We start from the raw sequence: 26,652 nt of genomic DNA, 5'->3' as shown, positions 1-26,652 counted from the left end.
TGGTCAATAAGCAGCAAAAATGGTGTAAGAACGAAGGAGATACTCTTATGGCGCTGTCACTCTGTTACTTATTCCCCAGAAAAAATAAAAAGTTGCTTATCAACTGATTTCCCTTTTCTCCCTGCAATCTTTTGTTGTTATTGTACTTTGTAAATAATTTAATGTGGTAATGGTCAAAAACACCCTTCAACTATCATCCTTTCGGGATTTTCATGCCCCAACTATTAGTTGTTCTCTTTTCCTACCTGAATTATCACCTGTATTAAAACGCACCTAGTTGAGTAGATGGTGATAGTTCAGGTAGAAAATATCGAGGTGTGTTTTAATACATACCTAAGCTCGAAGCGTGTTTTATTAATACCAATATGGTTTGATAATTGGTACGAAAAAAAAAATAACTGATAGTTGGAGTGTGAAACTTGTAAAAATGTAATAGTTCAAACTTAATATTCTGATTTTTATTGATTCTTCCATTGTTTTCCTGTCAAACAATTGAATAATCGTTGTAAGAGAATCTTTCTGCGCTCATAGGAAATTTCCAGCCATATTTGCACGTGATGGTTATTCAATATAAATTACTTCTGCACGTGAGGGTTACAGTGGGTAAAATTGAATAACCATAAAATTATAAAAGGGAAAAAAATTAGTCCCTTAACTTTGGGCTGAGACTTAAAGTCATCCTCGATCATTCACACGTAGATTATTAGTCCTTCATGTTTGCAATATTGGTACACTTTCGGTCCTCTTCCAAACTTCAGCCTATTTTTAACATTTGTTTTGTCCACAATTTAGTGCACGGAATGTTCAGGCGTCTTCCACTTTGTTTAGTAGAAATAATAATTCTATGTGAGAGAAGGTGAGAAAGAGAGTACTCGTTGTTCTGCTCAGTCTAAACATGTAAACCTAGATTAACCTTTGCTTTCAAACTATAATTTGCATGTCTCAATACATAAAGAATGAATAAATTAAAGGTGATGTTACAAGACAAGATCAAGCCTAACACTTCGGACCGGAACACCGATATACACGTAAATTAAGCATATTGAACGAGTTCCTAGTAGCCCCTAATCTTAACCAATTCTATAGTTGGTATTGGTGCTCGTCTGATCACGAGTCACTTCGCATTCAACTTATTCATATGAACAAATAATACTTCTTTTTGTGTTTGAATGAGTAAGAATTTTATTTAGTAGAAGTCATCCCCTTGGAGGAAAATTAAAAATTAAAATAAAATTACAATATTGTCAAACTTATTCAAATTAATTACATATATACCGAGGCATTTTTTGTCCATGTGACAAAAAGAAGTAATATGATATGTTTCCTACTTCTTGAAATAAGGTCATGAACCTCTAGACGTTAAAAAAGAGAAGGAAGTTTAAAGGAGTATCAGAAGTGAACCAATTTTATAAACATGAAGGACTATTAGTGCTTCCTGTGAAAGAATAAGGATGATTTTGGGTCTAAATCCAAAGATAAGGGACTATTTTTAAGTTTTTTCCTCAATCCACGATGCTCATCTTTCTTCTTGGAAAGAAAACACAGAAAAACAAAATAACGCCCCTCTATACAATCACAATTCACCATACAGAACTATAAACTATTTCTGTTTGGATTGCCCAGTTTCAAGAATCTCCTGGTACAATTGTAGGAAATGGGACAAGAGAAATGGTGTGTGGTGACAGGTGGAAGAGGCTTTGCTGCTCGGCATTTAGTGGAAATGCTGATCCACTATGAAATATATCATGTTCGTATTGCTGATTTGGGTCCTACCATTAAACTTGAGCCTTCTGAAGAAAAGGGTACTCTTGGAAAAGCCTTGCAATCTGGTCGTGCTGTATATGTATCCATGGATCTTCTTAACAAGTCTCAAGTCCTCAAAGGTCTTCTCTTTTGCTTTTTGTATTCTTGATTTGATTCTTGAATATGGGTGTTTTGTTTTGTATTGGTTACTTATTAATAGCATCTTGTATTCTCCTGTCCAAAATGTAGTGTTTTTAGCCATAATGTGGAATCAAATAGGTGGCTTTCTTTTTTCTTTTTGATAATTGTGGTGTCTGGGCCAGCTTGCACGAACTTCGACTAATTCCACTGATACGTGCTATCTCCCAACAGCATAAATACCGTTAAATCTGTCCAACAAGGGTGGTTGGACAGATGTGAAGAATGAAGAAATCACTGAGTGTGTTTTTTTTTTTTGGTCTCAGCTGGGATTTGAACCTGAGACCTGATGGTTCTCAATGTAATTAAATTAGGTGGCTTTCTGTGTTCCAATTGATTCATATAAAGTAAGCCTTGTATCAGATAATTTTGATGATGATTCCTAGCTAATTTTTCAAGACTCATCTTGTTGACTGTAGTATTTGAGATGTTACATGGATATTCATTTGCTTCAATGTAATTGTGTTAAATGAGTGTGACATGGGTATCAGTATTTCAATGTACATTTTACAAGATGCAGTAAAAATTTGCTAAAAAATAGACTTACCGGTACGGGTTACTTACCATCATCTATGCCTGAGTCCATATTACAAAGGAATCATCCCAGCTAATTTTTCTGGACTAATCTTTTTAAGTTTAGTATTTGAGATTACTTATGTGACATGGAGTATTCATTCGGCCCCAAGTATCCGTGCTAAATAAATGTGACATGGGTATAAGTATGTCATGTATATCTTTCAAGATACGCTAGAAACTTGCTAAAAACTTGACATACCCCTACATACACCTACCAGATACTTATCGACCAGTATCTATGCCTGAGTCTATGTGACATACGAGGTATATCTTTAACTTGTGGTGTCTTAACTTTATTCATTTGATATTTGCAGCTTGTGACGGAGCTGAAGTTGTCTTCCACATGGCAGCTCCAGATTCATCAATCAATAGCTACAAACTCCACTATTCAGTTAATGTGGAAGGTATGGGAAAGCTTTAAAAATAGATTATTAAGAACAGAAATGATCTTTATGAAGTCAAGGCAGCAGTTCTATTGCCACAACTTCTTAATGGTCTTTATCGTCTGTCTTTACGTGAAAGTTTTAGTTCTCTCTTTTCATGTGCATAAATATACGCGAAGGAACCCAGAATGTAATTGATGCTTGCGTTGAGCTAAGAGTGAAAAGACTTATTTACACCAGCTCTCCCAGTGTGGTGTTTGATGGAATTAACGGAATTCTAAATGGGGATGAATCACTGCCATATCCTGCTAAGGTAGTGCCTCTGTGTACTTTGCACTTCATTTGAATGAGAAATAATCCTCATATTAGGTTAGATGATAACCATACTCTTGTTACTGATAAAATTTTCAGCATAATGATTCCTACTCTGCAACTAAAGCTGAAGGAGAGGCACTTGTTCTCAAGTCAAATGGTACTAAAGGGCTGCTGACATGCTGCATTAGACCTAGCAGTATTTTTGGCCCTGGTGATAGGTTGCTCGTCCCTTCACTAGTCGCAGCTGCAAGGGCTGGCAAATCTAAGGTGAATTTAGAGCCTCATTTTGTTTACACATGCATCTTTTAAATCCGTGTCACACTCGTGTTATATGCAAGCCTTTAGATATGAAACTAGATGTACACAATAGGTGAATTTACTGTTGTAGTACTCGAAGCTTGTAAGCCATGGTTAGAAGATCTATCTTGAGGAACTTACTAAGTAATTTCTACATTCTCTTCCATGGCACTTACTATTGGATCACTATTGGCATTTTCCATGGCCAAATTGAATTTAACCAATTTAAAAAGAGTTGAATACTGGCAACCATCTTTTTGAACAGATTTTTTTTTTTTTTTTGAACAGAAAGAAACTGAATACTTGCAACTTGCAGATGCATTCTACCAGTCTTTTCACTGTTTGGTTGGCTTTTAGCTTTATTTCTCTATTTCTTAATTTTGCAGTTCATTATTGGTGATGGCAATAACATGTATGATTTCACTTACGTGGAGAATGTGGCACATGCTCATGTGTGTGCAGAACGAGCTCTAGCATCAGGAGGAGCAAGTGCAGAGAAAGCTGCTGGGAACGTAATGTTTCTTTGTTTTTCAATATTCTGTGATTTTTGGAAAATCATAAATACCAGAGACAATACATGATCTGACCTGGCCATATGCTTTAATATCACTTGTTATTTCTGTTCTTCAAATTGTTTAAATAGTGGCCTCAATACATGGAAGGATCCATGATTATGCAATCCAATGGAGATTTTTGAGTTCTCATTCAAGTCTTATCTGTTTTGATCCAGCCTACGTGGCTGTGATATGTTTGTGAAGAAAGTGATCAACCTGATCTCGTGCAGCAATAAATCTTGAGCTATCTAGATTAAGTTTTACTTGAATGATGCCGACTTTAGCTTCACCAGCATATCGAACCTTTAAAGGTTCGGTGAAACTCATCAATTTCATTTAGGTTCTCCTTAGTTTCAAAGTTTCACTTGTATGCTTGCATAAACAAGATATCTCTTAGCTATTGACGATTCCATGAAAAGCTGAATTCTCTAGGGGTCTTAACTCTTAACCATATAAGGTTACCAGCTGTTGTGTGGCCATAAATCAGCTTTTCCTTCTGTGTAAGTAAGGTTTCCTTGTTTTCTCCCTCTCTCTTGAAATCATACCCTGAACACTAGTTAGTACAATGTTCATATTTAGTAGAATAGTAGGTTATATAGACTTATCCAAAAAACTTTGTCAGTTAATTCAACCAACCTACAAATTTTTGTATCTTAGCTCATAGATTTCAAAGAAGATATGCAAGGCTGACACTTTGTATCTTTGCTGTAGAGTTTGTCAGCACAATCATATTGCTGACTATTTGATGATAAAATTTACTTTATCAAAAAATAATAATATATTGTTGCATAAAACATATTATGCCAATAACTAGGAGGTGTAAAACTTGCGCATCCATTGCATTCGGGCCTATAATTGTGCAGCAGACAAGAAATAAGAGCCACCTCATTGGTCTTCCTTTTCTTTTGCTGGTCAAGGAACTCGACCGTTGTGCGAAGTCATAGTTTTGTTCCATCTTCTCTCTCCATTTGGATGTTACAGCAAGCATTCAAGAAAGGGGCACCTCCCTTGTATTGCTAATCAGAAAGCATACTCATCTCTCATTGTTTCTTCTAGTTTAAAACTGGGGTGGGGGTTTGGAATAAAGTTAGATGTCAAAATGATTATATTTTGACATGCACTAAGCTTATGAGTATCCTGGAGTCTCTATGAATTAAGAGAGAAGCATGTTATGAGGTTTATTAATTATTGAACATGACCTGTGTTTGATAAATCTTAGATCAACAAATGGTCTTTTCAGGCATATTTCATCACGAACATGGAGTCCATTAAGTTTTGGGAGTTTGTCTCGCTTGTTCTTGAAGGTCTTGGCTATGACAGGTATTCTCATTTGAAGTTTTGGATGCTGAAAAATGCTCGCTCACAGTTATTCCTTTTACAATCTTTTCTTCTGATTTCTTGATATGTTTACCTTGATTTTTTTATAGTGAAAAATATTCGAAATTTTGTTATTGGGTCATTCCTCCTTAGCTGATGCCTGGAACTATACTTGCGAAATCAGTTTATTTGTAATTCTCAAAAAGAAATTCGATTACCGGAAAGGTTCAGGTTCAGAGATGAAGAAAACAATACCCTTGGTTGCATGGAAGAACTAGTGAGGAAATTCATAAAACAAAATATCATTAAAGTTTTGAATTTGTCCATTATCCTCATGAAATTACAATTGGAGAAGGTGGACCTAGTTTTGGTTCGTTAGGAGCAGCATTCTTCCATATAATGCTTAATGTTTTCTGCTTTTCTCCTTCGTTCATGGGTGAGATGTTCCTACAGAACACAATTAATCAAATTAGGTTTGATGCTGACAATTAACTTGATAAATCTTCAGTTTGCTCGTCAGAAGAGCTACGTTTAATGGGTCTGAATGTTTGTGTGATACAGAGAAAGAGAGAGTTTGTAACTGTAGACCAACCCTTGTATAATTCCTAAACAATTGAGTCTGTATATTCTTTACCATCGGTATCTGGAAATACATCTGATATGTACAGCAGTACTTTCCCATTAGTACATATGTTTTACAAACCTCATCTCTTCTTCTAAGAAGAAAAAGGGGGTCCTCCACCTCCAACCATAAAGCTGGTAGTTCTGAGTCATCAACGAAGCAAAGAAGGGGCCAAGGTTGACTCGTAGGCAGGGGTGTTTGGGTGGGGGTAGAACAGATCAAACAAACAATAAATATATCATTGTTTATGTTAGCATGATCTATTGTAATGGAGCTAACATTTGTACTTCTTTAACCTTGCATCTCCTTGATGCCTTCTAATGAATTACTAACTTACGTCGTCAAAATGAAATAAAATCATTGTACGCCTTATAGTGTTCTAGATAGCATCTGTCTTCCATAACCAGTTTGCCCCATTTCTTTTGCTATGTATTGTATGCATTCCTGATTTCAGTAGTATGCAGGCCAAGCATTAAGATTCCTGCATCTGTTATGATGCCAATTGCACATTTGGTGGAGCTGACTTATAAGCTGTTAGCTCCTTATGGAATGAAGGTCCCACAGTTGACTCCTTCAAGAATCAGACTCCTCTCTCGCAGCAGAACATTTAGTTGTTCAAAAGCAAGTGATCGACTAGGATACTCACCTATCGTCCCACTTCAGGTTCCTGTTTTACCCTTACGGTCGATCAATTGGTTCTGATAATTCCTCATAAAAATTGTCTAGCCATACCATGTCTATCTCAGATACTCCCAACCTTTTTAGTTATTGTTATGGTCTTTGTGCATTGCTGTATCACCTTGCAACATCTTTTTGGATCTTTTCATGTGATAAAATATGGTAAACCATTTTCTCCGAAATTGTATTCTTTGATATTGAATGCGAGAAAAAAGTCATCCGTCTGAATCCAGTTTCAAAAAAGAAGTGATCTGTCTGAATGTCCACATCATTACTGCAGGAATAGGCATATTTTCCTGTCAAATATGGCGTACATGTGACTTTCAACTTACATTTCATATAAGACACTGATATTCGTGTGTTATATTTGTATCTTAGATCTTTCAAAATTAAACTACCTTTTTGCTATGGGACCTCATCTATTTACAATCGTATCATTTTCTGCTGTTTCTTTTTGTTTTTATTCTCATTACATAATTCATGTTAGTTGTAAAGCATGACTCTATTTTCTTCAGGAGGGCCTAAGGAGGACAATTGAATCCTATCCACATCTGAGATCTGAACATGGGTCGGGAAAGGAAGGTCCTTCTAGATCGTCTGGATCTCTTTGTAAACTGTTCTTCCTCATGGTAATTACTAGTAATACATACAACCCATTTTGTGTGAGAGCAAAAGTGTGATAAAGACGCCTTACTATTTAATTTTCAGAAGCTAATGCAAAGCCAAGTTCGTTTTCTCATATGGTTATGAATTGAGTAGACATGCCTTTTCTGATAAAATACATACTCCAAGTAAACACCCCTTGACCCCAAATTACTTGAGATCGACTATGATGGTTTGGCCATGTCCACGGAGATGGAATCCACTACTTTCTGTATATCATCAAGAGTGTTTCTTTTTGCTTCTCAAAAATTAACTCAATCCTGACAAAAGTTGAATCCAGACAACAGAGGTCTTTCTAATCATTCCTGCTCCTCTTGGCCAAAAGTAGTAGGAGTAGCTATATTTTATATCATGCTGTGAACTGACATTTTAATCTATTAAATTGTGAAATCTTTCATCTGGCTGATGCAATAGGTGGTTTTCTCTCTATTGATTCTAAGCTTCCTCGGCATCATTTCGCCATGGAGTTCGTTTGTCATAGGTATGCACTCTCTTCTCTATCTGCTCCCCCTGTCCATATCATTTACGCTTGCTTTTAAACTTGGCCAAACATTCTATTATGCCCAGAATAATTTCTCTGTTTCTGTTCTGAGTTGATGGAAATAGCACTCTAAACAATGGAACCTGGGATCCCGTGATCAGTGCGCTGACCATCTCTTGTTTATTTCTGCAGGAATCCTAGCTGCCTTTGTTGTGTTCATTATATATGACAAAAGGAAGACAAATTAGATCATTTAGTTCAACAATTTACACGCAACTTTAAGCTCTACAGTTGCTGGGAGAGCTCTCATTTCTGAGGAAAACCAATAATCAGCCATACTGCAAGGGCGCACAACGTCATTCACTCGTTGGATCTTCTTCCTTGGGAGAAGCTTTCTTTTGCAAGTTCTTTTCTTGAAGGACTTTGTATACATTCTTGAGTACAATATCACAATGCGCTTGTTCCAAGCCAGTTTTTCTGTCTCTGATCTGATGATGCCTGCAGTATACAATTCACCTACCTATCCTTTTGTTCCCTCTAACTATTTTTGTTCTCTTGCCAATATTGTACAATTCGCCTGCCCACCCTTTGTTTCCTTTAATTATCTCTGTTTTGTTCTCTTGTCAGTATTGTTTGTTGAGTACGTTTCGCCTTTGTTTTGTTGCCAATATTGTCTGTTGAGTATATTTAGCCTTGTTGTATTCCTGATATTTTTGTTAGGTACATTAAAAGCGGTTACTAACTAAAAATTCTTAAAACCTTTGATAAGTTACATGAGCTAGGAGATCCCCAGGGCTGTGTTCAAGTGGAAAGTTTGAGAGACTAGTGACTTAGGTGTCAGGTTCCACGCCTGTGCCATACAAACTAAGCCTGGTATTTAGGTATTGAATGATAGAAGGACGAGCCTATTATCCCCGATTTTCGAAGGCTGCCATAATTTTTTTTTTTTTAAATTTATTTATTACATTACCTATCCAATCAAACAACATCACATAAAATGGGATGGATGAGAGAGTATTATATATTGTTCTGTAAGAGTGACATTCAGCAAAACAAGTAAACAAAGATAAAAGGTAGGACTAGTAATATTAAGGGAAATAACCACAATTAAGCTGGAAAATAACAACACAAATGAACTCCGCGGAGAAAGGCCATGCATGAAGAATTCGACCATTCACAATTATTCACTCGTAAAAACTTGGATTTTAATTAGGAAATAAACTCAAGGAGTTCCTCATCGCACTCAAATTTAGACATTTGTTGTTTCTGCAACATCACCCGCGCCTCCACTCCTTTCCCAATTTGGTAATCTTTCAAGAAAAACATATTCTTGCCGGGACCATTTGGTAAACTCACTCTTTCAGGTCTCCCCCATCCAAAGTCTACACTGTATAGCGGGAATCTGCAAAGGTTGCTGCAAATATATATAGTACAATTTCCATCTTTATTTTCAAAGGGTATTTTTCCTTTTCTCATGGATTCTACTACTTCTAAGATGAGCTCATTTTGACTGATTTGGTCTTTCTTATATGCAAACTCAACTTCCTTCCTTAAATTACGAACCAACATTGGCAACTCAAGACTTTTTTGTTAGTTGCTGTTGTGGAGAAAACTGACAAGAGATTTCCAATGGCACTTCGCGGAAGACAAGGTTTGATCATAGTACGTATGTTTAAGAAGTGAACCAACTTTGATGGGCCCATTGAAGTACTTGATTCTGCCTTTATTGCACATTTGAAAAGAAGGGCACTCACAATTTCTGCCCGTGTTGGTTTTTCTACTCCTGAATCTGCTGCTACCTTCAAACGATCCCAAATGTTAGTCACTCTTGTGAAGTGAATTGATTTCAATATACTTCAACAGTATTAGTTTACGTGACATAGTTAAACTCGATACGGTGGTTAAATAAATAAACATGACTTTTGAAACGTGTGATCTTAAATATATCATAACATTTTTGTGCGTAACAAACTTCACATTGAGGGTAAAGTGTGAAGTTTTAATTAGTTGTTTTCAAATATAGAAATGTGTTATTTTTTTCCGGGAGTAGTAAGGAAATAGCGTAACCTAAACTGGAATGGATGGAGTATTTAAATATGTTGTTTTAAAAAAATTAGAAATATTTATTAACTACATACCTTCTATTTAAAAATTAGTTTTACTGCTCCCAATTAGTGGAGTATTAAGTAAGTGAGACCTTTGAGATCATTGCTTTGACAAATACTCTAATAATCGAGGGTAGCTATTAAATATCTTTTACAAATGTTTTATTAAAAAAATCTTGAAAGACAGATAATAATAATAGACTGTTGATGGTATTACCTTGGCTCGAAGGGCGTCTAACTTGGTGGTAGGAAAAATGAATCTTTTCTGTACGCACTCAGTGACATCAAACACAATTTGTGGATCAATTAGAGGCCCATAGTTATGTGGAGAGAAGATAGAATCTCCTACAAATCTAGGAGAAGGAAATAGAGTTGTCGTCGTATGATCACGAGTGACCCTTGCCCAATCATTAAGGAAATTAAACACAGAGCATCCATCACCAATCTTGTGCGATAAGCATACACTGACGGCTATTCCCCCACAATCAAACTTACTTACTTGCACCACAAGTAAATTGCCACCTTCATAATTATTCGCCCAAGGCAAGTCCTTGGGAAAAACTATACTCTCTGCATGAGCTGCATGAGGATGATTAAGGATTTCAGACATGAGACATTTTATTCGAACACTCAAAAACTCAGCTCCCATATCGTTACAATCAACAATAGCATTATCTCTTAATTTTCCTGCGTAAGGATAGTAAGAGACTAGAGTTTGAGATAGAGATCTTTGCAACAAGTGATCAGCTATATGGGAAAGTTCATGAGATTCTTTTGACTCTTCTCTTTGCTGTACTTTAGGGTAAAAAATGGCCAAAGGAATATACATATTACTGAGGGACTGAACGATGAAAGATAGCTTGTGGTATCTAAGAGTAGGAGGGGTGGGAGAGGAAGGTTTAATAAAAGATTTGTCACAAACGGAAACAAGTGATGGTGATGACAATAATGCAAAAGCCATGATTAATTGAACAGATAACACTACTTCAATTCCTAATTAATTAGCTTTATATGCAATGATCAGCTTGTTGATTTGCCTCCCATATTTTATATGCATAATGGTCATATATTTATAGACACACAATATATACACACAAAAGGAAAAAAAGGCCCATTTGAACATGAGTTTTTTTTCTGCTTATTTTTCAAAATACTGTTTAGTTATACACTGAATCGATTTTTTAGATAATTTTTTAATATAATAAGGTTTCCAAGTTTTGACATATTTTTAAGTGAAAATCTTTTTTCATTCATAATCTTTTAGCTTTATTAGTCAATTGAAATGCATGTCCAAGCACAATTTCAACTTCCAAATATCATTTTTCAACTTCTATTTTAAAAAAAATTATTTTTCAAATTTCAACCAATTTTATGTTCAAATGCCTGCTAAATCTGCACACTTACCTCGAAAAACTAAAGTAGGTATTTCCTGTTAATTTGTCCAAAAGAAAGGACACTTTAAATTCAAAATTAATTTAACGCTAGACTTTATGTTTTATAGTCACGCAAATATTTATAGAATAATTAATTGGACAAGTAGCCCGTATTAGATATAAACTCAACATAACTTCATTTTATTTGTAAACCCATTTTAAACAATGTCTGAACCTTTTTCGCCGTTTTAGCCAGATAACTTATAATATTTTCTTCCCAGATTTTCCGGCGTTGGTTTAGGTAACATTTTAATTTAATTTGGATTACGATTTGTCAGTTACTTCTTAATAGTAGAAAATTGGTTGAGCTATAATATATCCTTCCATATATGTAGGCCTTATTTTAGGTAATATTTCAATTTAATTTGTATTTCTATTGATCCATATTTCTTCCACGTAGAATGCCATTGCGACACGTTTCATCTTGACTGTAAATAGCTATTTTTTCTAGACTAGACTAGACTAGATGATCTGCCACTTGTTTAACTACCCTTAAAAAATGATTTCTCGACTGTCAATAGCTATTTTTGCTAGATGATCCGCCACTCGATTAACTAGCCTAAACAATGATTAATGGTGACAATAGCATGTGAAATTTTTCAATATCTGTGAAATTTCATAGATGATCATGTTGAGTTTATAGTTCCTAGTCTCCTTATCTTTAAGCATTCTTACAAATTCAGAGACGAGTCAGGATTTGAAGCTTATGCGTTTGAAATTCTGATATTTTTAAATTAATAATTTGTATATATTCAATAAATTTTATAAAACAAAATATAAAATTTGAACCAAAGTTGTTGGGCACAACCGAACCTATAAAATTTGAAGCAAAGTTGTTGGAATCAAGTTTCAAAGTGAAATCCTCAATTCCATTTTGTATACACCAGCAAACTTTAAAATTTTCAGTTTGTGCTTCTACCACCAAAATATTACAATTGGCTATTGCATTGACTAAGGTGGGAAAAAGCCATAGTAATGTCACCTTTGTCATCTCTTAAAACTCCACCCCAAACTGCTTTTCCATACATTTAGGGGCCGTTTGGTCTAGAAGTAAGTTGGGGAAGTAACGGAGATGTACATGTTGGCTAACTACTTAATGGGTATTACAAAATCCCCATTAAGACTGTAGTTTGGTACACTAATCCAAATATCTCAGTTAATTCTTGAACTTCCCTTTTCAACTCTTCCTCCGGTGATCTAAGATTAGGCCAAAGTACAACTCCTCAACTCCAAATTTATGGCCTACGAGTGTTCGAAACACCTCAGTTATTCTTTTCCTACAGGAAGATGAAAAACTTAATTTATGGGAACTAGAATAGCTTCTTGAATCCAACTGATACTTTATCTTCCAACCCAGAACAACACTGGAATAAATAACTTCCAGTAAAGAAAAAAATTCCAATTTGGTGGATCCAATATGATTTTAAGGGGAGATTCTTTTACTAGAAGTCACTCAATTTATAAATAATGTATAAATACCATATGTGTGTGTATATATATATATATATATATATATATATATATATATATATATATATATATATATATATATATATATATATATATATATATATATATAATGTATAATAGTGCATAAAGGGGTATATACACCTCTTATACAGTGTTATACCGTGTCTTTGCGCTACCTTATGTGTTCATATATAATATATAAGTGTGTGTGTGTATATATATATATATATATATATATATATATCCAGAATCTCTACATATAACAGTGATAAGTAAAAAAACAAAATACAAACCAAAAAATCAAAATATTCGAAACAGAAGTTGAATTTTTTCTGAAATATTTCAAATGTGGAAGAAGTACAAAACTACTTAATTCATGAACTTATTACATGTGTAGTGATAGTGAGAGGAAAAAACACTATGCTTTTAAAGCTTATTCTAGAGGTTTTATTTCAGCCAAACAAAATATTTTCTGAAATATTTCAAATGTGGAAGAAGTAAAAAACAAATTAATTCATGAACTTATTACATGTGCAAGTGATAGAGAGGAAAAAACACTACTTATTCTAGAGGTTTTATTTCAGCCAAACAAACTTCTTTGTGTGTGTTGTGGCATGCAATAGAGCCTAAGAAATTCATCTCCTCCTTGCAATTTACTTAAGAGCAGTTACGTGAAGTACTGATTTGAAAAAGTTTAAAAAGGGATTGGAAAATGGAAGAAACACGTGGGAAAGAGTAAAAATGAAAGTGGGGATTAAAGCTTTGGCAAAAAAGTAGACAATGTAGTAATAAAAGAAAAATTCGGCTAAAATCAATGAACTAGATGACTGACAGGTTAATTGGCAAAAGAGATGCCCAATTGACACTCAGTTTAGTTTTCTCAAGTAAGTTATATGTTTTAATATAGTAAAATTTACTTGGCATAGCTTCCATTATTACCTATTTATGGAACATAACTAAACTTTTCAATAATTATATTTAGTAGCTAAAGTATAACATATTTACTCCACATAGCTACCAGTTTTTTACCACTCATCTAATAACTTTCCACACCCCTAAATTTAAGCCAATAAAAACGTCTCTCTCTCCTATCCCACTAACTTCACGCCATTATTCACAATATCCCTAAATTTTCTCAATTTCAAATCGTTTTTACAATTCTACAACTTCCCTTTGTTATCTCTAATTAACTACTCATTAATTTCACTCATGATTCAAATCTAATTCCCAAAAAAGGTAAGATTCTATCTTGATTTTTTAATTTTCACCGTGTATTTAACCTATATTTTCGGAGTATTTTTTTTTTCGTTTGAATCGGTAATGCAACTCTAAATAATTAATTATCGGTGTTTGTTCTTGTTTTTTTGCTTAGATTCAAATGAAATGGCTAGAAAGCTTCTACTCCTATCGAAATAGAGGTATAGAACCCGAATTTGATATTCCTAATTTTTCTTTGGAATTTCTCAACACGAAAGCTATTACGAGGCTCTTATCTTGAGAATCGTTAAAAAGAATTAACGATCTAGGCGTTACCGATTATGTTGATTCGAAGAGTAAACAACAACAAAAAGTGAAAAAGGTTTCTCAAATGGAGAAACAAAAGAAAAGAAAAGTTGACAATGTTGCTAATGTTAAGGAAAAAAAAATTGCTAAAGCCAAACATAATGTGGATGAGGATGATGATGCGAGAGGTATATTTATCTTATATTTTCGGTATATTTAGTTCATTTTTTTTTTTTCGTACAGTTACTACGGATACGTTAATTAACGGATCTATTTTTTATGTGCATTTTAAGTATATTTTCTCTTATTTTTTTTCACATGTTTCTTGATTAAGTCGTGTTTATTGTTGTTCTTCACCATATGGTAATTTTTAAGATTTTTAAGTATATTCGTGTGTATTTTGTTGTGATTATTACGGATACGTAAGTAAAAATTTTGATCATTTTTTTTCGGGGATTGTGGTGTGTATGTGGCGGACCTTTTGAATACTTGAGCTCAAGTGAAGTCATTCCAACCGAATTCGATGCAAATTGGCACCGTATGAGATACGGTGCCCTTTTATGCGACTATGCATGGGATAAGTCAAACAACAATGCATCAAGTGATAACGAGCAACCTCCAAGACCAATTAGACCAGCAGTTCATATATTATACAGAATCTCTACATATAACAGTGATAAGTAAAAAAACAAAATATTCAAACCAAAAAATCAAAATATTCGAAACAGAAGTTGAATTTTTTCTGAAATATTTCAAATGTGGAAGAAGTACAAAACAACTTAATTCATGAACTTATTACATGTGTAGTGATTGTGAGAGGAAAAAACACTATGCTTTTAAAGCTTATTCTAGAGGTTTTATTTCAGCCAAACAAAATATTTTCTGAAATATTTCAAATGTGGAAGAAGTAAAAAACAAATTCATTCATGAACTTATTACATGTGCAAGTGATAATGAGAGGAAAAAACACTATGCTTTTAAAGCTTATTCTAGAGGTTTTATTTCAGCCAAACAAACTTCTTTGTGTGTGTTGTGGCATGCAATAGAGCCTAAGAAATTCATTTCCTCCTTGCAATTTACTTAAGAGCAGTTACGTGAAGTACTGATTTGAAAAAGTTTAAAAAGGGATTAGAAAATGGAAGGGACACGTGGGAAAGAGTAAAAATGAAAGTGGGGATTAAAACTTTGTCAAAAAAGTAGACAATGTAGTAATAAAAGAAAAATTCGGCTAAAATCAATGAACTAGATGACTGACAGGTTAATTGGCAAAAGAGATGCCCAATTGACACTCAGTTTAATTTTCTCAATTAAGTTATATGTCGGGATATGTTTTAATATACTCCCTCCAGTCCAAAATAATTAAGATTTTAGCTTTTAAAAATTGGTCCAAAATCACTGATGTTTCACAAAGTCAAGAAAGTATTTAGTTCTCTTTTCCAAAATTTCCCTTGACACATTCTCATATCTCCATAATAATTATATCAACCTAAAAAGAAAAGAAAATAATAATTAAGGGTATCTTGGTCAAAAACCCTCTTAACTTTTAGGAGTTAGTGAATTTCTTAATCCATGTGCATAAGCTTAAAATCTCAATTATTTTGAGAATTTTTATGCTTGGCTTAATTGTTGTTGTGCTCCAACCAAACGACCCCTTAATTCCTGGCTCCAACAAAGGTGATTTGCAAAATAAGATCTTTCGGTGCCACCAATTAAATTTTCACCTCGTTATTATTTTATACAAAAAAAAATCTTTTCAATAGAATCGTGAGCAAAATTCTAGCCAGTACGTCGGTAGACTTGTCTTAACATCAAGTTATGATGATTGTCAATATTTCTAGCAAAATCTTTGTGATTACCCTAACAGAATATCACAAACACAACATGTTACTTATATATGGTGATCACCGGGATTATTGCCATTAATCGTGATGGATCGCCAGGATTTGTTCAACATTATACGTGTGGCTGAAAATTTTGGTGATCCCTCAGGATGTATGGCCGAATATTCGGGCGATCACCATAACATTTGTGTAATAAATTCACCAACAGAAAGTGTCATGGTGACCATCCACAAAGACGGATTATTACATTAGTCGTCCTAAAGCCAAATCTTAAATAGAGGCCTTAATTAGGGTTGTTTCCAAAGAAATCCTTTGTCCCACCTTTCATTTTGTTTACTTGTTTTATGTAATGTTACTCTTACCCAACAATATATATATATATATATATATATATATATATATATGAGAAACTTTTAAAATTTGTGATCTAAAATAAGTAAGAGATATTGAGATAAAGGGAGTAATTTGTAATTGTGCTGTGTGTTTCATCAACATGATTACAACGGAATTTTACGGTTAACACTATTATTTTTAAACTTTAAGATGCTCTCCTAGCTCATGTAGCTTATCAAAGGGTTTAGGAACTTTTCATTACTACTCTTTTCCAATGTACCTAGCAAAAACTATTGGCCATACAACAAAGGCTAAACTTACTCAACAAACAATATTGGCAAGAGAAGAAAACAGAAATGATTAGAGGAAACAAACCGGTGGGTAGATGAATCCTACAATGCAAACATCATCAGATCAAAGATAGAATAAGTTGCTTGGATCAAAGATAGAATAAGTTGCTTGGAACAAACATATCGTTATATATACGGCTGACAGTTTCAGCCCACATTTGTAAAATTAGCTCATTCCGGCCAAGCGATTTATTCTATCTTTGATCTGATGATGTTTGCATTGTACGATTAGAGGAAACAAACGGTTAGGCGGGGGCGGCTAAGCATAAGGCCACAAAGGCCTTTGCCTTTGGCTCCCTAATCATGAAGGCCTCATCTTTTATTGGGATTGATTTTTTTATTAAATAAGCATTTTAAAGGAAAATTATAATATTTTTAACAGATTATTAGATTGGTTTAATTATGATTCCAATGGTTGAGTATTATTTTTGATTACATAAATAGTATTTGGGTACAAGAAAATAATTTTTAGAGATGTCTTGTGAAAATGCATTTCTATTTGTACAACCAACTTACATTTTTACTTTTTAGCTATTTGTCAGCTTGTTTACCATAGTAAAAGTTGTATAACATATTTTCAATTGTTCTGTGCAAACACAAGAAGAAAAGAGAGCCTCGTGAATTTCTTACTCTCCATGTCAACAATAAGAATAGAACCAACAAAGAACAACGTACATTGAAATTATTTTTCTTCATATTTTCAAGTATTTTAGTTACCATTCGAAGTAACGAGAAATTATTTTCCATCAAATTATCAACCTTTAAATCTTATAAAACTAGAAAAATATGTGTCTAATAAAAATATATACAACCGTAAAAAGGCCTCCGATCCCGTCAAAGTTTCGCTTTAGGCCACAAATATTGTTGAGCCGCCCCTGCGAGTAGGTAGGTGAATTCTACAATGCAGACATCATCAGATCAAAGATAGAATAAGTCGCTTGGAACAAGCATATCACTATATATAGGGTTGATAATTTCAGCCCATATTTGTAAAATCAATCCAATCCAAGCGACTTGTTCTATCTTTGGACATTTTTTTTGTGCGGATTGCCCTTCAAACGCGCTGGTCTTTAATTTTGTCCCTCAAATTGCTAGTCTTTAATTATTTCCCTTTGCCTAAAAAAGTGGCCGAAAATATCCCAAGGTTCTGGGTTCGAACCCCGACTCAGAAAAAAAAAATCGCAAGGCAAGGTTTCGCAAAAGTTAGGCCTTATAAGGCTAGTTATCTTTGCAGTACCAAGTTAGGCTCTATAAGGCATAACTTCAGTGGTTCTATAAGTTATGCCTAAGGCAATAGTTATGTCGGACAAGGGGTAAAGTTATGCCTTTGCATAACTTCTATATAGAAACTACGCCTTACAATTTTTTTTTTACTCTGCTGGGATTCTATAGAAGTTAAGCCTTAAGGACTAACTTTTGCCCGAATAGACCTAATTTGCTACGAAAATCTGCATTGTGAATTTCTTTTTTATACTCTGTTGGGGTTTGAACTGTTACACCCCGCACTTTCAGTGTTACACCCCGTACCTCGGAGAATCACTGGTTAAATTTGAATGTAAGTATGTCGAGCTATGGCTAGGTAAAACAACTTTGGAGTGTGAGGAACGAAGTATTATTAAGTATATTGTTTAAGTAAAGGATAAATTATGCTCTTGTAAGTCGTAACCGGGAAGGACAACCTTGGAACCAAAGGACATGACCATTATCAAGTATGATTAGTGACAAATATCATATATGGAGAGTTTCGGAAGATTTTGGGATCAACCAAGTCGAAGAAAATAAGTTTGACGAAAATTTGGGAAAAGTTGGCAGGATTTTGGGCAGATTTTTAGTCAACTTTGGAGGGGTATATCTCCTAGTATATTAGGAGTTTTAAGGTGTTTCAAAAGACTAAAATGAAGTTCGTTAAGTCTAGTTTCCAACGCAATAAACCGCTCATCGATACGACATCGGAGTAGAGAATTATAGACGTTACAAGATAAGCTGACAAAGCAGAAACACATGCTACGATCTTGCTACAAGAACCGACGTGCCACGATCGCTACGGTGACCGACCCGACTTTACCCACTATAAAAGGGTCAAAACCCCTTTATTTCATCAAAAATCAGATGAAAAAGCACAGCGAACATATAGGGGTATTTATGTCATAAAAAGTTGAGAGAATTGAGTGATTTTAGCTAATCGAGGCTCGAGTAGCGCATAATCGCGATTATAGTATTATTTTGCGGTGGATTTTAGCGTGGATTCAAGTGGATATCAGAGATATTGCTGTTTTAATAAGAATAAGGTATGAATCTCTTTCTATTTATGTCAATACCGGTTTATTCTTGGAGACAAAGTCGTTAAGTAATTGTATAGTAAGTTGGTTAGTTATGGAAGTTGGAAAACAACGTGTGGGCTGTTTTATGGAACATGTTGGTGTTGATAATGTTGTTGTGATGTTGGTATTGTTGTTGTTGTTGCTGGTTGTTGGATTGTGATTTCGGGCTAGGTATACAAATAGGGGAGACGCTGCCCGAATTTCGGCAGATTCTAAATGGATTTAAATTGAAGGCTTAAGATAAGCATGTGACAATGAGCCTAACAATAGTATGAATGGTTTACATGTAGATTTACGAGCTTGGAAGGATAAACGTTGAATAGTTAAGGAAACCAAAAGGTATGTTAAGGCTATTCCTCTTTCTTATAAAGGCATGATTCTTTTCCAATGAATGCATACACGCCTTCCATAATACCTTATTTCCGAAAATACTTGCAGTTCATGATTCTCAAAATCCTTATGATGCTAGAGACGAATGTTTTCTATAAGGACCATGATGAGGATTATGATGATCCCATTTCTGGAGATTCCAAAGTTATGGTTTTAATCTCTTTGTAGATTACTTGAATTTGGTTTCAAGATTTTTGATTATATTTGTTGATATTGATCTCATCTTATGATTTTGTTCAAAAGGCAAGATTCCTATGTTATGATTCCATATATGTTTTCATAACCTTCTTACTTCCAAAAGTTAGAAGCTCATGATTCTTAAAAGCTTCTTATGATACCAAAGATGAGATGTTTTCTATGATGAACATGATGATGATGAACTTAATTCTAGAAATTCCAAAGCTTATGATTTAATGCTATTATGAGATTATTGAGCTTATTTCATGATTTTCTCGATTTTATTCATTGTTGTTGATCTCACCTTATAATAATTGTTCCTCCAAGGTGGGATAAACGATGATGATTGATCCATAATATAATCGGAGGCTACCGACCTTACATCACTACGATATAGTTATGGCTTTGATTGGGCTCTCATGCATGCTTTATATATATATGTATTTTTTTTTGTATTTTCTCACACCGCGCGCGTTATAGTCGGCGGGGCATGATACATAGATGTGCACACCACCTTGCGGTGGGCATGTTATGATATTGCCCCGCACGCGGGCTAATGATGATAACACCGAGCCTTAATGGCCGGGCATGATACGATATATATGAGACCAACCCTTAATGGCTGGGCATGATACTATATATATGACACCGAGCCTTAATGGCCGGGCATGGTACTATATATATATGTATAATTTTTTTTTTTTTTAAAAGGCTAAGCATGCATGACACTGCCTTATGAGGCATCCAGATGTACAACTTATCTCTCATATTCCATGTTACCTTTCATATCTATATTTTATTGTTATTCATGCCTTACATACTCAGTACATTATTCGTGCGACGTCCCTTCTTGTGGACGCGCCGCGCTCGTGCCCGCGGGTAGGCGGGGAGACGGATCGGACCGTAGGTGTTCTATTAGTGAATTCTCAGGAGCACTCCACTTACTTCGGAGCTGCAGTCTATTTGGTATTGTCCTTATGATCATTTGTATTCTATATAGAGGCTATGATCATTTGTATTCTATGTAGAGGCTCGTAGACGTGTGTGTACAGTTAGATGTTTTATAGCTCCACCGGTTCATATTGTTGTATAATATATTGGTGGCCTTGTCGGCCTTATTTTGAGCTCTTGATACTTTACTGTTAGCCTCGCGAGCTTTATGATATACGTTATGTTGTGGCGACCTTGTCATTCCGCATATGAATATATGTGCTGAATGATCGGATATTCCTATGTTGGGCCTTTTTTGCGTGCAGGTGTTCTTTGAGTTATTATTTATAATGTTCAAAGTAACAGATAAGTCAGGTGGTTCCCGGCCTACGGGTCGGAGCCCGTCATACTCCTTGTGGGGGTGTGACATAGGTACAGGCATAAATACCGAAAAGCCGAAAACCGAACCGAAACTTCAAAAAATCGAACCGAATCGAACTAGTTTGGTTCGGTGTTCAGTGACCACCTTCAAAAAGCCGAAACCGAAATAGGCGAACCGAAGTTTGATAAAACCGAACTGAAGAACTGAACGTCCATCGAAATTTAATACATTACCCAAAAAAATTAAAATAGTCCAGGCCCATTAAGTTTAAAGCCAAAAAAACTCAATTGTAACAAGCCCTCTTTTGCATTTGTATCCCTAATTTTCTGCTTCAGTTGAGAAAATCAAATATGTTAAGGAAGGCAACTAGGATGTGTCTTTAGGATTAATGTATGTCCTTTATGTGTTTTCTTAATTATTCTTACGGTATGTATATAACACCTAGTAATCCTATATCATGGTTATAGTTTTCTATTCTTGTATATCCTGTTTGTTTGATTTTGATTTCAATTTATCAGTTTTATCTTTTATTGCTTTTGAGAATATGAATTAGTGTCAAGGGAATCGCTTCTAATACAATATCAAAAAAACCGAATTGAAAAAATCGAAACCGAACCGAACTTTAAAAAACTGAAACCGAAAGAACCGAACCGAACTCGTTTGGTTCGGTGTTCGGTGTCCACCTTCAAAAAATCGAACCCAAAATAGCCAAACCGAAGTTTGATAAAACCGAACCGAAAAACCGAACGCCCACCCCTAGTGTGACATGAACCCAGAATCTTCAGGGATATTTTCAGCCACTTAAAGAGCCAAAAGGAAAAAAATTAAAAACCAACAATTTGAGGGCCAAAAATTAAAGATCACCCCCGAATAAGGGCATTTGAGCGAATGACCCATCTTTGAATAACTAAGCCCAACATAAAAACTCGCCATAAAATTTCAGTACATTGTATAAATTAAGCGTAGGAATAATTCATTTCTGCATAAAAACCCTCAAAAGTAGGATGGAGTTGGTCGGTCGTATAAATAATACTCACATTAAGTTATCTAAGAATTTATATACTATTTTATGCAAGATGGAAAGGTGGAAATCATTTACTCCCCTCAACTTTGCTTTAAAAGTCAAACTCCCCCCTCAATTATGAACAATAGACATTATTTCCCCCTTATCCAATGTAATGACTATTTTACTCTTGATATTTTAAATCCTCCATCTAAAAAATACCTTTTCATATAATATTTTTTCCTAGGTATTTATAAATTTTAAATTTATTTAAGTTCATTTACAATATGAGTAGAACAATACTTTTATAAATTTGTCACAAATATAGAGGATACACATGCGTGTGTGTGTGTTTAATATTCACTTCTTTCTTTTTTCTATTGTCTATATAAACATTCGAATTGTGGTTGTCATTAGTGGAATAGTTTTAAAATTATAATTAAATTTCATTTAAAATATAAATATGTAATTTATGAATTGTTATAATTTTTTTTTATATTACCTATATTGAAATATATTCATAAAATTATTGTTACCTTTTATTTTCACTTGTATAAATAGATATTAGAGATTTGATTATTATCAATAAAATTAGTTTATAATTATGCTCATTTATTTTATTATGGAACATCATTAACTTATATACTCAATTATTATTTATCACTTTTCTTTTTTCGTCTCAAGAATAATATTTATATTTTTCATAGAAAAATTATTACATAGACTAAAAAGATAAATAAAGTATCTATTGTATATTAAAGAAGTAGAAAAATGATTAATAATATAAGAGTAAAATAGGCATTTAAAAAAGTCAATTAAGATAAAGAGGGGAGAATGACTATTGTCAAAGTTTGGGGGGTTGATTTTTAAGGTAAAGTTGAGGGGTGTAAATGATTTTTACCCAAGATAGAATACCGAATAAGAATATGTGTATTAGCAATGTAGGGATTAAAAAACTATTTAAAAGATAAAAAAACATTTTAAAGTAATTAATTGTGTATAACAGTTCCTTTATAATTAATCACAACATAACGATACTCTCATTATTAATTACCGCATAATAATCCCTTGGTGATTATTAATCACGACATGAACAATCCCCGCATAACTTACTTCTAGACCGATCTCTGAATGTATGGAAAAGCAGGTTTGGGTGGAGTTTTAAGAGATGATAAAGGTGATATTATTAAACCTTTCTCTCACCTTATTAGTCAATGCAATAGTAATGTCATGGTGGTAAAAGCACAAACTGCAAAATTTAAAGTTTATTACTAGTGTATACAAAATGGACTTAAGGATTTTACTTTGAAACTTGATTCCTTATCAATCATAAGCAGGGGAGGAGCTAGAATAGGATTTATGGGTTCGATTGAACCCAATAACTATGATTCAGATTTTGTATTTATCTTAAGAAATTTATTAAATTTATACAAGCTATTAATTTAAAATACAATAACTTAAAAAGACTAGAATTCCGAATGGATAAGCTTCAGACTCGGTCTCTGAATTTGTAAGATGCTTTTAGCTAAGGAGACTAGCAACCACAAACTCAACAAGAGCATCTATGAAATTTCACTATATCAAACCAGGCTAATGTCAACATTAATCATTGTTTAGGCTAGTTAATCAAGTGGAGGATCATCTAGCAAAAATAGCTATTGACAGTCAATAAATCATTGTTTAGTGTAGTTAATCAAGTAGCGGATCATCTAGCAAAAATAGCTATTGAAAGTGAAGGAATCATTATTTAGGATAGTTAAACAACTGGCGGATCATCTAGTCCAGCAAAAATAGCTATTTTAGTCAAGATGAAACGTGTCGCAATGGCATTCTACGTGGAAGAAATAAGGAACAATAGAAATACAAATTAAATTGAAATATTACCTAAAATAAGGCCTACAAATATGGGAAGGATATATTGTACTTCAACCAATTTTCTACTATTATGAAGTAACTGCCAAATGGTAATCCAAATTAAATTAAAATGTTATGTACCCCAAAGCCAGAAAATTTGGGAAGAATATATTATAAGTCAACTGGCTAAAAACGGCAAAAAAGGTTTACACGTTAACTTACAGAAACAGCTATAGTTGAAGGTTTCTAACAAGCCATAATATAATTTAGCTAATTACGGATCGTAGCTACTAATTTCTTGACATAGGGTGTATTCCGATGTATTCAATAGCTACTTTTACACCGTATTTAATTCACTGTATTCAATTCGACTGTATTTAAAAAAAAAAAAAACATTGATGTTTGGTTGTATTCAATTCATTGTATCCATTCCTAGCTACTTTTACACTGTGTTCAATTCGATTGTATTCAAACAACAAAAACTAAAAAAATAAAGAGATATTCGGTTGTATTCAATTCACTGTATTCATCATTCGTTGCTACTTTTACACTGTATTCAATTCCCAGTATTCAATTTGGTTGTATTCAAATAAAAGAAATTCAAAAAAATACAAGGCCCGGAAAAAATCTCCTTCTAAATACATAATATACAGGCAAAAATACAAAAAAAAAAAAAAAAATACTGTATACATTCAAAAAGAAAAACACACTCAAATCCGATCAGGTCTGAGAAATACAATTTGAAAATCCGACAAAACAAAAATACATTGTGTTTACACTTAAAATAGAGAAGACATACAATAATACATGCTATTTACACTAAATGTATTTTCCGGCGCTTCGGCGGAAAACTTCCCGTCGATTCTTCGGAACAAAAATAATATCACAAGATGGATCCACCCAAGATCTATCCTTTCATGCTATGTTTCATGGGGTGAAAGTGGTCGGAACTCAATGAATTTGAGAAATAAAGTTCCGGCTCTCCTTGATTTTTCTAAGATCTACGGAGTTCTATGAAGAACTGAAAGAAATGGGTTGTGGATTCGTGTAGAGTGGGAAGAGAGAGAGATGGTGAAAATGTGGGACCATTTGGAGAACATCGACTGGCGGCGGTGATTGGTGGCAGTGGCAGAGAGGCTTTGGGAGAGAAGATGATTCTTAGGGTTGTGAGGGAGGAGGAACAAATCTGAAAATTGTGTGTGAATGGTAAATTTGCTTAAAATACAAATATAATAGCTATGAATTATAATACATACTAGATGTTAGTTATACCATGTAACTATTCCTTATTTAAAATGGGTTTACAAATAAAATGAATTTATGTTGAGTTTATATCTAATACGGGGTTGAGTTTATATCTAATATGGGCTTTCGTAGATCTTTGTGTGACTATATATAAAATACAAAGTCTAACGTTAAATTAATTTTGAATTTAAAAAGTGTCCTTTTTTGGACAAATTAAAAAGAAATACTTACTTTAGTTTTCGAGGTAAGTGTACATACTTAGCAGGCATTCGAACATAATTTTGGTTGAAATTTGAAAACTTTAATTTTTGAGGTAAGTGTACATAATTAGCAGGCATTCGAACATAATTTTGGTTGAAATTTGAAAACTAAAATTTGGAAGTTGAAATTATGTTTGGACATGCATTTCAGTTGGAAAAAAAAAAGGTTAAAAGATTATGAATGAAAAAAGATTTCACTTAAAAATATGTCAAAACTTGAAAAACTTATCTTCAAATGCAATGTTTGTCTTGATTGGTACTTAATTTTTTGTGGTATCGTATCGTTAAATTCATCATTATGTAACGATGAAAAGTCTCATTTTAAGTAATCAGTGATTTGGTGTGATCGCATAGTAACCCCCCCCCCCCCCCCCCCCTTCTTTTTTTTCTCTCCTCATTTTGCCCTTGCTTGTTATTTAGTAATCTTATTTTATCCTTTACCCTATCATTTTATAATAACTCTACCATGTACCCTACTTTTCTTTATAATTATTTTTTAAATTGTTGATGTATGGCATTATGTAACAACGAGAAACGTTGCAATCTATTCAAATATTGTATTCATCAAAATAACACAATACAATACGATATTATGAAACAATATTTTCCCCTTTGTATTTACTAGTTCTACCTTTTATTTTGTTTACTGGCTTTAATTTTTTAATGTTTCACCTAATATATCTTTTGTTCCACTCTTTATAATATTGTTACTATTTGGAGAGCTAAATGACTTTTTCTTTTATAACGCTTAATTGTTAATTACTGTGACTTATAGTATACTTTTTCGTAATTTCTAAATATGAAAATTTTATTTGAAAAGATTTGAAGATTCTATGTTTAAACTCACATAGAAAATTAGTTAATTTGACCCTTGCATTTCAAATTATAACACATAAAATAGAACGGATGGTATAAGGTAATTTATAATTGTGTGTTTCATCAATATGATTACAGCGTAATTTTACGATTAACACTGCTTATTTTCAACTTTAAGCTACTAACCTCCGATTTGGATGGTTGTTTTTCATGGTTTATTATTGTATTGTTTCCGAAACCATGTTTCTTTTGCATTTTTCTTAAAATTTTATTGTAGTACGTTGTAATTTCATGGTTAAATAACCATGAAAAAACTGAACTTTTTTAACCACAGATTTGGTGGTTTTTGCGTGATTGCTTATTTCATTTTCCTATTATACCTCCACCCCACCCACCCCCTTCATCACACCCA

At 33.7% G+C, this 26,652-nt stretch overlaps 2 protein-coding genes across 2 annotated transcripts; one reads left to right on the top strand and one right to left on the bottom strand.

The window, feature by feature from the left end:
* The first annotated feature begins 1,380 nt into the window (after positions 1-1,380).
* Positions 1,381-8,409, top strand: LOC132038743 (3beta-hydroxysteroid-dehydrogenase/decarboxylase-like). The gene is made up of 10 exons (XM_059429381.1): positions 1,381-1,883; positions 2,832-2,921; positions 3,080-3,213; positions 3,312-3,482; positions 3,899-4,024; positions 5,307-5,386; positions 6,470-6,668; positions 7,199-7,312; positions 7,761-7,827; positions 8,020-8,409. Exons 1-10 carry the CDS (start codon positions 1,655-1,657, stop codon positions 8,073-8,075), a joined length of 1,266 nt encoding a protein of 421 aa, XP_059285364.1. The 5' UTR covers positions 1,381-1,654; the 3' UTR covers positions 8,076-8,409.
* Positions 8,410-9,002: 593 nt separating this feature from the next.
* On the bottom strand, positions 9,003-11,076 carry LOC132048087 (acyltransferase Pun1-like). Its single transcript, XM_059439023.1, is given in 3 exon segments — positions 9,003-9,410; positions 9,413-9,626; positions 10,150-11,076. Coding segments are annotated over 3 exon segments (1,332 nt in total). The 5' UTR covers positions 10,894-11,076; the 3' UTR covers positions 9,003-9,036.
* Between the last annotated feature and the right edge of the window lie 15,576 nt (positions 11,077-26,652).

This window comes from Lycium ferocissimum, chromosome 2 (assembly GCF_029784015.1).
Source record: "Lycium ferocissimum isolate CSIRO_LF1 chromosome 2, AGI_CSIRO_Lferr_CH_V1, whole genome shotgun sequence".
Classification (NCBI taxonomy): Eukaryota; Viridiplantae; Streptophyta; class Magnoliopsida; order Solanales; family Solanaceae; genus Lycium; species Lycium ferocissimum.
Note: the sequence above shows the minus strand (reverse complement) of the source record. Positions and strands in the feature narration are given on the sequence as shown.

Coding starts and splice junctions, on each gene's coding strand:
- LOC132038743 (XM_059429381.1), top strand. CDS start 1,655: ATGGGACAAGAGAAATGGTGTGTGGTGACAGGTGGAAGAGGCTTTGCT. Junction 3,483..3,898: donor CAAGGGCTGGCAAATCTAAG/GTGAATTTAGAG, acceptor TTAATTTTGCAG/TTCATTATTGGTGATGGCAA. Junction 7,313..7,760: donor GTAAACTGTTCTTCCTCATG/GTAATTACTAGT, acceptor CTGATGCAATAG/GTGGTTTTCTCTCTATTGAT.